This window comes from Rhinopithecus bieti, unplaced genomic scaffold (assembly GCF_001698545.2).
Source record: "Rhinopithecus bieti isolate Rb0 unplaced genomic scaffold, ASM169854v2 scaffold_18153, whole genome shotgun sequence".
Classification (NCBI taxonomy): domain Eukaryota; kingdom Metazoa; phylum Chordata; class Mammalia; order Primates; family Cercopithecidae; genus Rhinopithecus; species Rhinopithecus bieti.
In genome coordinates this window covers 1,607,873-1,621,397 of record NW_016809139.1, presented here as the reverse complement: position 1 = coordinate 1,621,397, position 13,525 = coordinate 1,607,873, and the positions used below count along the sequence as shown (strand labels likewise).

At 48.3% G+C, this 13,525-nt stretch overlaps 3 protein-coding genes across 9 annotated transcripts in view; all 3 read right to left on the bottom strand.

Annotated features, from left to right (window-relative positions):
- LOC108539798 (keratin-associated protein 10-6-like) overlaps positions 1 to 165 on the bottom strand; it is a 3,097-nt gene extending 2,932 nt beyond the window's left edge. For 2 of the 4 annotated variants that reach the window (XM_017888693.1, XM_017888694.1), the window contains exon 1: positions 2 to 165. In XM_017888693.1, the coding sequence (XP_017744182.1) occupies positions 2 to 165 (164 nt within the window). The remainder of the gene's footprint in view (position 1) is intronic. The other 2 variants (XM_017888697.1, XM_017888695.1) reach the window with 1 other exon arrangement.
- TSPEAR (thrombospondin type laminin G domain and EAR repeats) overlaps positions 1 to 13,525 on the bottom strand; it is a 250,187-nt gene that overhangs the window by 40,325 nt on the left and 196,337 nt on the right. The window lies entirely within an intron of this gene.
- On the bottom strand, positions 9,919 to 10,796 carry LOC108539802 (keratin-associated protein 10-3). Of its 4 annotated transcripts, XM_017888711.1 has the most exons (3): positions 10,545 to 10,796; positions 10,321 to 10,406; positions 9,919 to 10,224 (listed from the first exon to the last, which is right to left on the bottom strand). In XM_017888711.1, the coding sequence occupies exons 1-3, from the start codon at positions 10,777 to 10,779 to the stop codon at positions 9,919 to 9,921; spliced, it is 627 nt and encodes a 208-aa protein (XP_017744200.1). In that variant the 5' UTR covers positions 10,780 to 10,796. The 4 variants fall into 4 exon arrangements, with proteins under 4 accessions (XP_017744200.1, XP_017744199.1, XP_017744197.1 ...); XM_017888710.1 differs by lacking the exon at positions 10,321 to 10,406 and having other exon boundaries at positions 9,919 to 10,293; positions 10,417 to 10,779; XM_017888708.1 differs by having other exon boundaries at positions 9,919 to 10,350; positions 10,444 to 10,779.

Here is a 13,525-nt window from a genome sequence, read left to right as displayed (position 1 = left end):
TGGGGCACAGCAGCTGGGGGCGCAGCAGGGGGGCTCGCAGCAGCTCTCTGGGCACTCGTCCACCTGCCAGGAGGAATCAGTGCAAGAGTCACCAAATCTGGGCAGGCAGACCCGGCTGCTATAGCTCAGATCACTGGAGCAGACGGACATGGTGGATGCGGCCATACTGGGGGTTGAGCTGGGGGTGTGTGTGAGTGAGTGAGTGTGTGTGTGTGAGTGTGTGTGAGTGTGTGTGTGAGTGTGTGTGTGTGAGTGTGAGTGCCTGAGGTGCTGTGGGCAGCTGGGCTTTTATATCTGGCTAGGGTGTGTGTTGTTCTAGCTGGAGGCTCCAGGAGTCTTCCCTTTCCTTGTTGGTGTTTTGAGCTGGGTCCTTGGAGTCCTCATTCATTCTAGTTTATTTACACAACAGCATTTGCCCAGCCTGTAAAATCCCTGATTAGGGTTGAGGGCTGGGTTGATGCCCTGTTCTGTGCCTGGTGCTCTAAGCAGACATTTGACAGAACATGTATCCTCAGCATGCAGTCTGTCTTTTGAGCTGTGCACTCTGTCATGTTGCAGGGGACCTGAATTCCCAGACTCTGTGCCTGGGCAACAGGGTGCCGAAAGTCGGGACAGAGCGAGGGCCCCTCTGATGAGCGCTGCTATGAGCTGAAGACGCCCTGCACGCAGAGAACGGCTGAACAGCAGGCTGGAGCCGCTGCGGCGAGAAGGAGTTAACGGGAAGAGAGAAAGAAGGGGTCTCACACACAAGGCAGAATGACACAGATGGCATATATAGGAGAAAACTTAAGAGAAACGTGATTCTTCCAGAATATCCAATGTTCATCAAACAGGATTTTCCAGAAAGAGAGCGGCAAAAGGAAGAAATCGAAATCGGAGAAAACTTCCCAGGATGGAATGAAACCAAAGGTCTTCAGATTTGAAATTTTACCAAATATGGGACAAACTGAACCGAGAATGGTGCACATCTGGACAGGCTGGTGACACTTCTGACACCAAATATAAAGAAAAGCCCTAACAACCTCCAGAGAGACTGGCATCCTACTGCAGCTTAGAAAATCCACATGTCCAAAGACAATCGAACCAAGTCTTCAGTCTGCAGGAAAGTTACTAGCAATATTGAACTCTACTAAATCATCTGGTCTACGGAAATCAGAGCGTTTCACACAATGTAACTATGAAAATGTCTTCAGAGCATATAGTCTCACAAAACAAAAAGCAGCTTCAAAGAAAGTACAATATATAAAAGAATAAAGAGCAAAAAAAAAATCAAAAATTAGGTTCTTAACTTCTTTAGGGAGAGGAAGTACACCTGCTTCCCTTAACCTTATAGAACCAAGTAGCAATGATTAATCCTCCTCCTCCTCATCCTCCTCCTCATCCTCCTCCTCCTCATCCTCCTCATCATCCTCCTCTTCCTCCTCTTGTTCCTTCTCCTCCTCCTCCTCGTCCTCCTCTTCCTCCTTGTCCTCCTCCTCCTCATCCTCCTGCCCTCTCCCCCTCTCTTCCCTTCTTCATTTAATTCACCCTTTGTGGTGCATAGTTCCATGAATTTTGACAAGTATTTCAAGTCCTGTATCTACCACCAAAGTGCCAGACAGAGGAATTCCAGCATCCTCAAAAATCCCCTGGTGTTGACTCACTGTCTCTTTTAGAATGTCATGTAACTTGGACATTCAGTGTGTAGAATAATGAATGGAATCATGCAATATGCCGCCCGGCAGGTCTCACTTGTTTCGCTTAGCAAAATGTGCTTGGGATTCATCCAAGTTGTGCTGTATGTCAATAGTTTATTGCTTTTAATTGCTCAGTAGTATTCCATTGTATGGATATACCACAGGTTGTTTACCCATTCAATGACTGAAGGATGTTTTGTCTTCTGTTTTGATGATTATGGACAAAGCTTCTGTAAACATTATTTGTGTACAGTTTTTGGCAGCCTTGAACTCCTGGGCTCAAGTGATACTCCTGCCTTAGCCTCCCGAGTAGCTGGGACGATATGCACATGCCACCTGCCCAGGTAATTTTAAAGTTTTTGTATGGATGGAGTCTCGCTCTATTGCCCAGGCTGGTCTTGAACTCCTGACCTCAAGCAATCCTCCCAATTCAGCCTCTCAAAATGCTGGGATTACAGGTGTGATCCACCTCTCTGGCCCCTTTTTGTTCTTTTAATGCTTGTGGGATATGTGGTAAGGCCTCTTCTTCCCTTCCTGATACTGACAATTTGTGTCTTTGTTATCTTTTCCCAGTAAGTTTAACTAGATGTTTATTAAATTTATCTTTTCAAAGAGCAAGCTTTGGTTTCATTGATTATCACATTGTTTTATTATTTTTCACTTAATCAATTTCTGCATTTATCTTTACTGTTTCATACTTTATGCCTGCTTCAGGATTAACTTAGTCCTTTTTTCATTTAAAAACTTTAACCTCTATGTCATTTTATGTAAAGTGTACTTCTTGCAAGAAGCATCGTTGAGATTTGCCTTTTTATCTAATCTGACAGTCTCTTTTCCATGCCTCCTTCTCTCTCTTCGTGAGAACCCCAGTTATATGTATTGAGGTTACTGGATGTTTCCTACAACTCACTAGTGCCTTGTTTTTTTGTCTCTGTGTTTCCGTTTAGACCGTTTCTATTGCTATGTCTTCATATTCACTTGATTTTTCTTCTGCAGTGTTTATTCTGCTGTTAATCTCATCCAGTGTAATTTTCACCTCAGGTATTCTTTCCCTCTCTAGATGTTCTATTTGTGTCTTCTTTAAAAAGATCCTCCTTGTCTTTTCTTAATATGCCTACCTTTTCTCTAACTTCTTGAATATATGGAATATAGTTTTGACTCTTTAATGTCCGTGCTTACTAAGTCTATGATCTGTGACATTTCTGAGTTGGTTTCAACTGATCTGATCCTTAATAGGTGCCACATTTTCCTGCCTCTTTGCATGCCTGGTAGTTTTTGAGTGGATGCCCAGCATTGTGAATTTTATGTTATTGGGTGCTGGATATTTTGATTCCTACCAATGCTCTTGAGCTGTGTTCTAGGGTGCAGTTAAGTTACTGGAAAGCTCATTATCTTGCAGCTTGCCTATAAGCTGGGTTAGGCAGGACTGGACCAGTGGCTACTCTAGGGCTAGTTATGCTTCCACTTCTGAGTCATCTACCCAATGCCTTGAAAACTACGAGGCTTTTCCACCCCAGCAGGTGGGAGTAGGCACTATTTCTGGCTCTGTTTGGTCTCTGAGGGTTATGGCACCTAGTTTTATCAGTTCTGCCCAGTCTCAGTCTCACACACATTTGCTGGTCATTACTAAGCTGAAGATTTGGGGGGACCTCTGTGGATGCTGGCAGCTCTCTTGGTGCAGCCCTTTCCCCGCTGGCACCCTGTCCCAGGAACATGAACTGCCTTGGTCTTCCTTGCCTCCCAGATCCATCTCTGAAACCCAGGTTCCCCTGTCTGCACTGTCTCCTGGAAACTCTCTAAGCAGGGTGTTGGGAGGGATGGTCATGAGACTTCTGTGTTTGCCTCCTGCTCTCAGGGGTGCCTGTGCTGTGCTGCCTCAAGTCCAATATCCCAAACCACTGTTGCATGATTTTGATAATTGTTTCAGTTGGCCTGGGTGGGAAAGTCCATCTAGTCCTTCTTACTCCATCCTGGTGTGTTACTGAAACATGCGGGGTTCAGTCTGGGTCCTGCTGTTCACACACAAAAAGCCAGTCACTGAGACGATCAGTTGCCCAGGAAGAAGGCGTTAGTCGGGTGCTGCAGCGGAGGAGATGCGAGTTCAGTCTCAGATCCATCTTCCTGACTAAAACCAGGGGTTTATGTAGCAGGGAGGAAATGTAACAGTGTGTAAAACAAAGGCCTCTCAAAAAAGTATCAGTGAGCTTTTTGCTCATTCAATCAATCAGTCAATCACCAGATCACCACATCCTGACAATGAGGCATGGGACCCCTTGTTCATCATCATTGCTTCCTTGCCCAGATAAAGCAAAGGTTTTGTTTTTATTTTTGTGTTTTGTTTTTTTGAGACAGACTCTCACTCTGTTGCCCAGGCTGGAGTGCAGTGGCAGGATCCCTGCTCACTGGAACCTCCGCCTCCCAGGTTCAAGCAGTTTTCCTGGCTCAGCCTCACAAGTAGCTGGGACTACAGGCGCCCGCCACCACACCCAGCTAATTTTGTATTTTTAGTAGAGACGGGGTTTCACCATGTTAGCCAGGCTGGTCTCGAACTCCTGACCTCAGGTGATTTGCCTGGTTTGGCCTCCCTAAGTGCTGGGATTACAGATAAAGCAAAGTCTTGAGCTTTAAGACCAGAAGGATCAATTTCTATGTTTATCAAAACAAAACAAAACAAAAGCAAAAACAAACAAAAAAAACTACCTATGGGGCTATTAGGCCTTTCTCCACTGGAAGTGGACTTTCTGTTCTGCTCAACTTTGTTTCCACTCCAGGCACCTTACCCTCAGGTTGGGAGACAGAGGGACCCTTCCATGGAAGGCAGCCCTGGTGACTCAGGCTCAAGAGTTCACAGTGGCCGAGTCCAGCCCTGTCAGGCTTCTCCCTGTGGCCACTGGTGTCCATGGCTGATGGAGAGGAGGGACCTGCCCAGCTGCAGGGGCTGCTTGCACTCTGGCCCCCTTTCCAGGCGGTGCTGGGCTTCTCCCATCCTCAGGCTGCTGCTCCTGGCAGTGCTCCCCTGGGCGTCCTCCTGCACAGACCTCAGCAACACTGGCTTCTGGGCCTGGTTCCTACCCACTCGCATTTTGGGCCCTTGGGCGATATCTTGCCATTAAGTTCTGTCCTAAATGGAACCCATGGGTTTTCTTTTCTATCTGGTAATTCTGTTTCTATTTGGGATTTAGGGAGATTTAGAAACTATGCCTCAGGGAGCACCATGTTTCTGGGATCCACCTCTCCCCTCCGAACATTCCTTCTTGATTCTAGTAAATGAAAATTCATAGCAAAAGGAAATAGAAAGACTTGGTTTAAAATAAAAGGTTTCTGCTTAAACCCCACAGCAAACACCGTGTGCAGTGGTGAACCTTTGACACTTTCTCATGAAAGTCAGGAACAATCAAGGATTCTTTGAATTTTATTCAGCATCATCCTGGGTGTTCAAAGTAATGTTGCTACAGGAAAACAGTAGAAATGGGAGTTTTAAAGATTGGAAATGAGAAGTTAAATTCTCCTGATTTTCAAATGATAAGCTCATCTACACAGAAAAGCCAAGAAAATCAATGACAAACTGTAAGAACTAATGAGAGAACTTGCAAAGGAAAGGAGCTAAACCTATGGTTTGATATGAAGACAATATATATATATGAATAATTTATATAGATATATATGTAAGATTTATATACTAAGACAACATAATAGAAAACTGTCCCCATTCACACTAGTGAAACATCCCTATGAAATACCTAGGAATTAACCCAAAGAGGAATATTTTAGACCTATAGAAGAAAATGATAGAATTCTAAATGGACCTATTGTACTCTGTAACTGCAAGGCAAGACAATATGAACAATTACAGTTTCCTCCTACATGTTTAAAAGCTCAGTGCAATCCCAATAAAATTATAGCAGTTTAAAAAATACTTGAAAAGCTTTCTAAAATTAATCGCGAACAAGCTAGAATCAGCGTTTTAGAAAATAAGATAGTGGCACTTTCCTTATGAGCTGTTAGGATATATTATGAGGCTGAATAACATGGGTAAGACATCTGGAATGGATGCAAGGATAGATCAAGAGATTCATAGAACAAAATACAAAATACAGATTTCAGAAGCAGACTCTACAAACATTTTATCAGGGGAAAGAGATGTTTCAAATGGGAGTTGGAGAGAACAAACTAACTTTACAAAAGGACAGTTGGCTATTGGTGGAAGAGAAAGATGAACATGTCATACCTCACACAAGTCGTATCAGCAATTGGGGCAAGAAGTTGAATCTAGGCAATAACAATGAAACCAGTATCAGCAAATGTAGGCCGTTTCCAGTCTCAGGGAGTGTGCTGTACATAAGCAATGACGGGTTTGGAAATATTTGGAGTGCATGTGATGGACAGAGGATCCCCAGCCCTAAATCCATAAGGAAAACACACAGCATGATGGAAAATGGGCTAGGAATGGGAACAGGAAACAGTGTGGGCGGCTGTGCACTTAGGCCATAGTGGGTTCCCAGTAGCCGTCAGTGCAGAGGGCAGGGAGCTGAGAGCACAGCAGGCCGAGCCAGGCTCACACAGGGTCCCCAGTCACTGAGGGCACTGGGCAGCAATCACATGCCCCGCACCCCCCCACCCAGGTTCCACCTCACTTTCCGTGGCGTTTCTACCCCGGCTGTGACTACAGCCACGGCAGCACCACATCCATCAGGCTGTGGTCGGCCTGGCTGTGGGGCGACTGCAGCATCCCGGGCGGGCATTCTCATCAGGGTTTTGGTCTCTGCAACTGGCCTGGAGGAGCTTGTCTCAGTCTGAGGACAGACTGCTCTGCTCAGAGCCCCATGTGCTGCCTGATCTTACCACTGTCCGCACTGACGGCCTTTCCCACAGGACACCACAGGCAGCTCATGCCCCTGCGTGGACCAAGCCTTAGAAAGATGAGAGTGTTGCTGACTGTGTGCCCACACCGGCGTCATCTGTGGGACCCAGGCTCCTCATCCCTACACCTCCATGGAAACTGCTGCCCCAGAGAAGAACCTGGGCAGTGCCTGGGTTTCAGGGAATCCTGTGCATCCGTCCACCCACCCCATGATGCTTTTGTCCCCATCGAGTCCCTTGTTTCCTGTGCAGGTGCAGCAGCCCCTCACTCTCCCCTCGCATTGCTGCTAAATGGGCAGAACCCTCGGGGGGTGGCACAGAGAGAGTGACCAGACCTGGAGGCTGCAGTGCCTGGATGCCAGACCAGCTTCCTGGCAGGTGACCCTGCAGGGTGAGCTCGCTGATGGAGAGGAGGGACCTGCCCAGCTGCAGGGGCTGCTTGCACTCTGGCCCCCTTTCCAGGCGGTGCTGGGCTTCTCCCATCCTCAGGCTGCTGCTCCTGGCAGTGCTCCCCTGGGCGTCCTCCTGCACAGACCTCAGCAACACTGGCTTCTGGGCCTGGTTCCTACCCACTCGCATTTTGGGCCCTTGGGCGATATCTTGCCATTAAGTTCTGTCCTAAATGGAACCCATGGGTTTTTCTTTTTCTATCTGGTAATTCTGTTTCTATTTGGGATTTAGGGAGATTTAGAAACTATGCCTCAGGGAGCACCATGTTTCTGGGATCCACCTCTCCCCCTCCGAACATTCCTTCTTGATTCTAGTAAATGAAAATTCATAGCAAAAAGGAAATAGAAAGACTTGGTTTAAAAATAAAAGGTTTCTGCTTAAACCCCACAGCAAACACCGTGTGCAGTGGTGAACCTTTGACACTTTCTCATGAAAGTCAGGAACAATCAAGGATTCTTTGAATTTTATTCAGCATCATCCTGGGTGTTCAAAGTAATGTTGCTACAGGAAAAACAGTAGAAATGGGAGTTTTAAAGATTGGAAATGAGAAGTTAAATTCTCCTGATTTTCAAATGATAAGCTCATCTACACAGAAAAAGCCAAGAAAATCAATGACAAACTGTAAGAACTAATGAGAGAACTTGCAAAGGAAAGGAGCTAAACCTATGGTTTGATATGAAGACAATATATATATATGAATAATTTATATAGATATATATGTAAGATTTATATACTAAGACAACATAATAGAAAACTGTCCCCCATTCACACTAGTGAAACATCCCTATGAAATACCTAGGAATTAACCCAAAGAGGAATATTTTAGACCTATAGAAGAAAATGATAGAATTCTAAATGGACCTATTGTACTCTGTAACTGCAAGGCAAGACAATATGAACAATTACAGTTTCCTCCTACATGTTTAAAAGCTCAGTGCAATCCCAATAAAAATTATAGCAGTTTAAAAAATACTTGAAAAGCTTTCTAAAATTAATCGCGAACAAGCTAGAATCAGCGTTTTTAGAAAATAAGATAGTGGCACTTTCCTTATGAGCTGTTAGGATATATTATGAGGCTGAATAACATGGGTAAGACATCTGGAATGGATGCAAGGATAGATCAAGAGATTCATAGAACAAAATACAAAATACAGATTTCAGAAGCAGACTCTACAAACATTTTTATCAGGGGAAAGAGATGTTTCAAATGGGAGTTGGAGAGAACAAACTAACTTTACAAAAGGACAGTTGGCTATTGGTGGAAGAGAAAGATGAACATGTCATACCTCACACAAGTCGTATCAGCAATTGGGGCAAGAAGTTGAATCTAGGCAATAACAATGAAACCAGTATCAGCAAATGTAGGCCGTTTCCAGTCTCAGGGAGTGTGCTGTACATAAGCAATGACGGGTTTGGAAATATTTGGAGTGCATGTGATGGACAGAGGATCCCCAGCCCTAAATCCATAAGGAAAACACACAGCATGATGGAAAATGGGCTAGGAATGGGAACAGGAAACAGTGTGGGCGGCTGTGCACTTAGGCCATAGTGGGTTCCCAGTAGCCGTCAGTGCAGAGGGCAGGGAGCTGAGAGCACAGCAGGCCGAGCCAGGCTCACACAGGGTCCCCCAGTCACTGAGGGCACTGGGCAGCAATCACATGCCCCCGCACCCCCCCACCCAGGTTCCACCTCACTTTCCGTGGCGTTTCTACCCCGGCTGTGACTACAGCCACGGCAGCACCACATCCATCAGGCTGTGGTCGGCCTGGCTGTGGGGCGACTGCAGCATCCCGGGCGGGCATTCTCATCAGGGTTTTGGTCTCTGCAACTGGCCTGGAGGAGCTTGTCTCAGTCTGAGGACAGACTGCTCTGCTCAGAGCCCCATGTGCTGCCTGATCTTACCACTGTCCGCACTGACGGCCTTTCCCACAGGACACCACAGGCAGCTCATGCCCCCTGCGTGGACCAAGCCTTAGAAAGATGAGAGTGTTGCTGACTGTGTGCCCACACCGGCGTCATCTGTGGGACCCAGGCTCCTCATCCCTACACCTCCATGGAAACTGCTGCCCCCAGAGAAGAACCTGGGCAGTGCCTGGGTTTCAGGGAATCCTGTGCATCCGTCCACCCACCCCATGATGCTTTTGTCCCCATCGAGTCCCTTGTTTCCTGTGCAGGTGCAGCAGCCCCTCACTCTCCCCTCGCATTGCTGCTAAATGGGCAGAACCCTCGGGGGGTGGCACAGAGAGAGTGACCAGACCTGGAGGCTGCAGTGCCTGGATGCCAGACCAGCTTCCTGGCAGGTGACCCTGCAGGGTGAGCTCTCCCAGGTAGGACAGTGGGTAGGACGGTCCTGGGACCTGGAGAGCCCCACAGCCCAGGACATGGCAGCGAATGACCAGGCTCAGGAAGACCCAGGCATGGAACTGAGCCGGGACTGAGCCTTCCTGAGAGTGGCCGTGAGTCCCACCTGATGACCTCCCTGGAGGAGTCAGGCCGCTGTCCCCTGTGACTTCTAGGTTAAGTCACTCACTCCTAGAAACAGTCATGGCTGGAGGAGACCAATGTCAGCTCAAAACCGTGTGTGCCCAGGAGCACAACAGGAAAAGAGAATCAGGTGACCAAGGGGAGTTTATTTGGGAGCAGGAAGAGGTGCTGACACGTTCAAGTCAAGGCCAAGTGACCCAAGGCAGAAAAGCTGGGAGGGAGGACAGGGGACCCAGCAGGCAGCCGGGCACCTGCTGGGAGGCAAGAGGTGGGGAGCTGCGAGGATGGGGGCTCCTGGGAGCAAGGAGGGGGAGGTCACCTCGGCACAGGGGAGACACAGAGACCCATCCTAGGTGGGGGCAGCCACCTAACCAGGTCAGGAATTGAGCCCAGCTGGCCCAGGGGGGTGTGCACATCAGCAGCTAGACTCCTGGCCTGAGCAGAGGGCTCAGCAGGCCGGGCGGGAGCACGTGGGGCGGCAGAGGAGGGACACGCAGGAAGCCGGGCGGCAGCAGCTGGTCTGGCAGGAGGAGGTGGGGGCACAGCAGGAGGGGACGGGCACGCAGCAGGTGGACCTGCACACGGGGCGGCAAAGGAGGGACACGGAGGAGGAGGGTCTGCAGCAGGAGGTGGTACAGCAAGCCGGCTGGCAGCTAGACTGCTGGCAGCACAGAGAGGAAGCCCCAGAGCAGACAGGCACACAGCAGAGGGACTTGCAGCAGACAGGCTTACAGCAGACAGGCACACAGCAGGCCTGCTGGCAGGGCAAGGAGGTGCAGCAAGCTGGCTGGCAGCTAGACTGTTGGCAGCATGAAGAGGAAGACTCAGAGCAGGTAGGCACACAGCACACAGGCTTGCAGCAGACGGGCACGCAGCAGGCCTGCTGGCAGGGGGAGGAGGTGCAGCAAGCTGGCTGGCAGCTAGACTGCTGGCAGCCTGAAGAAGCCCCACTGTAGACGGGCACACAGCACACAGGCTTGCAGCACACAGTCTTGCAGCAGACGGGCACACAGCACGCCGGCTGGCACAGGGAGGAGGTGCAGCAAGCCGGCTGGCAGCTAGACTGCTGGCAGCATGAGGACGTGCAGGAGCTGGTGCAGCCTGATTGGCAGGGGCTGGGCTCACAGGCCGCCTGGCAGCAGGGGCTGGACACACAGCTCACTGGGGTGCAGACCAGGGTCAGGCAGGGGGCTGGGGCACAGCAGCTGGGGGCGCAGCAGGGGGGCTCGCAGCAGCTCTCTGGGCAGTCGTCCACCTGCCAGGAGTCAGAGTAAGCGCTGGAGCAGACAGACATGGTGGACGCGGCCATGCTGGGGTGGGGGGAGGTGAGCTGGGGGAGGCGTGAGGGACTGAGTGTGGGAGTGAGTGTGGGAGTGTGTGAGCTTCGTGGGGCTCTCCGGCTTTTATACCCCTCCTGGCCTTGTTGTTCCAGGGCCCACAGCCCCCGCTTCCTGGTTGCTGAGAGGCGGCGTGTGTCGTGACGAGGGATGTTTGTTTGCCTGTGATGTGGCCCAGCTCATAAATCTCCTGTCATGTCTGGGCTGTAGCCTGTCCCATGTGGATCCTTGGGGGCAGGAGTGTAGGTGGCCTGGTCTGCACCCCTCTAGTGCTGCCCAGGTTGTAAGAAGGGGGCTGTAGAGGCAGGGGTAGCCCTTCACCCTTACACAAAGTGTGGCATGCCAAGCAAGAGCTGTCCCATTCATGATTATGGGGGCGTCTCCTCCCTATCGCAGGTCCTCACTGAAGAGGCAGAAGCAGCCAGTAGAAGCACAGGATCACTGGAGCAGCCGGCGAGAAGGTGCAGCAGGGGCCAGGGAGCCCCGCAGTGTGGTGGCCCTGCACATTCCTTCCCCCATCCCCATCACTGGAGGAGTTAAAGCCCAAAACAGGGAGAAGGGGAGCAAGGAAGAGGAGGCCATGCCCCTCCCCATGGCCTTCCCCGAGGCCCCCTCAGACGTGCGTGTGGGAACGCTGGGGATAAGAATGAGTTTTGGACGGGAAAGAAAAGTTTTGGACTGGCCCATGGATTTGGTTCTGCTCTTAAAGGCCGTAGCTTTATGATGTGCTTCAATCACAGATAACTCAAGTCCCATGATCAATATTTCTTATTTATGTACTTATTTTTTGTACAGATGGGGGGGTCTCAAGTGATCCTCCTGCCTTGGCCAAAGTGCTGGGGTTGCAGGCGTGAGCCCTGTGCCTGGCCATCATCAGTGTTTCTGTACCACGTGTCTTCCCCATTCCCGCTCATTGTCCTTGCTGTCCTCAGCTTCTGTTCTTCAGACGTAAGCTGCACGTGGGCAGGAAGTGTGTTTGTCTTATTCACCACTCAGTCCTCAAAGACCTAAAATAGTGTCTAACCCAAGGAAGAACCTTTATAAAATGGGCTTAGGTAATACTTTTAAGAGAAATTATTGAAGAATAATTCTGAGCTCTGAAAATGATTCCATTGTGCCACCTTTTTCTTATGCTGTATAAAATGCTCTGTCAAGTTCTCCTTTCGTGTGTGGGGAAGTGGCTTACATCAGACTGGCATCTAGCTGAGAAAAATGAGGAAATCTGGTTTACAAACAAAATCTCTGTTCGTAGGGGCCGGGAGGTATCAAGACAGCTGAGACTTGAGTGAGTGAATCCCCATTAGAGAGAAAGTGCACAGAAGTGACTCCAATATTCCTTGTGGATTTTCTTATTGAGGCATTTACCAATTCACAGACCACAGCCAAAAGGCCAAGAGGCTGATCAGCTGAGCAGAGCTTTTAGTAGTCTCATGGAATTAGAAGAAAACACAGAGTTCAGGACCTGACAAGGTAGAGGGAGTCTAGTTAAAAAAAAAAAACAAAACAAAACCCTAGGCTTTCAGTTGGAAATCCTGAATATAAGTGCAGGGCTACCCCTAGGAGGAAGGAAAAACCAGAAAGAAGAATGAAGCCTATCTTTAAATCAGCTCGTATTGAACTCATATGATCTGCCTGTAGCCTGACTGCCTCCCAGAAACAAAAGTGATCTCTTCTGGAGACAGCAGCATCAACAGAAGCTCAAATAATCTTATAAATTTTCATAAAGTCCTTCATTCAGTCAAAAAATTACTAGGGATACTAGAAGACAAGACCAACTGACCAAAAGACCAAGAGGAGAAAACAAATAAGAGAAACAGATGTGCAGGAGATCTACATATTAGAATTATGAAACTGGAATTTAAAGTAATGCTGGTTAACTTTGCTCAAGAAAAAAGAGAACAAATGGAAAATTTCATTGTCAAACTGGATTTATTAAATGGAATCAAACAGAAATTCTGGAAACGAAGAACACAGTAGCTGAAATTAAGAACTAAATAGCTTAGCTTTACAACCTGTAGACAAAACCAAAGAGAAGATTAGTAAAGGAAGGGTGATGAGGAAATGTCAAGCCTGAATACAGAGATGGGAAAGAAAAGAGGGAAATAAAGAAAGTGGAGCAATAAATGTGCCTATATTTTTTGAAAATCTATGGGAAAAATGATTGAATCCTACAAGGAGAGGAGTAAAATAGGGGTAGTAAAATATTTGAAGATATAATGGACAAGAACTTAAACTGATGAAATACGTAGATGCAAAAAACATTGAAGAATCTTTAGGCCAGGTGTGATGGCTCACACCTGTAATACCAGCACTTTGGGAGGCCAAGGTGGGCAAATTGCTTGAGCTCAGGAGTTGAAGACCAGCCAGGACAACATAGCAAAACCCAATCTTGGCTGGGTGTGGTGACTCACACCTGTAATCCCAGCACTTTGGGAGGCAGAGGCGGGTGGATCACAAGGACAGGAGATCGAGACCATCCTGGCTAACATGGTGAAACACCGTCTCTACTAAAAATACAAAAAAAAAAAAAAAAAAAAAAAAAAAAAAAAAAGCGGGGGGGGGGGGCAGGGGCCCGTAGTCCCAGCAACTTGGAAGGCTGAGGAGGAGAATGGTGTGAATGTGGGAGGTAGAGCATGCAGTGAGCCGAGATCGCACCACTGCACTCCAGCCTGGGCGACAGAGCAAGACTCTGTCTCAAAAAAAAAAAAAAAAAAAAAC

Coding starts and splice junctions, on each gene's coding strand:
- LOC108539802 (XM_017888708.1), bottom strand. CDS start 10,779: ATGGCCGCGTCCACCATGTCTGTCTGCTCCAGCGCTTACTCTGACTCC. Junction 10,351..10,443: donor AGACTGTGTGCTGCAAGCCT/GTGTGCTGTGTG, acceptor CCCTGCCAGCAG/GCCTGCTGCGTGCCCGTCTG.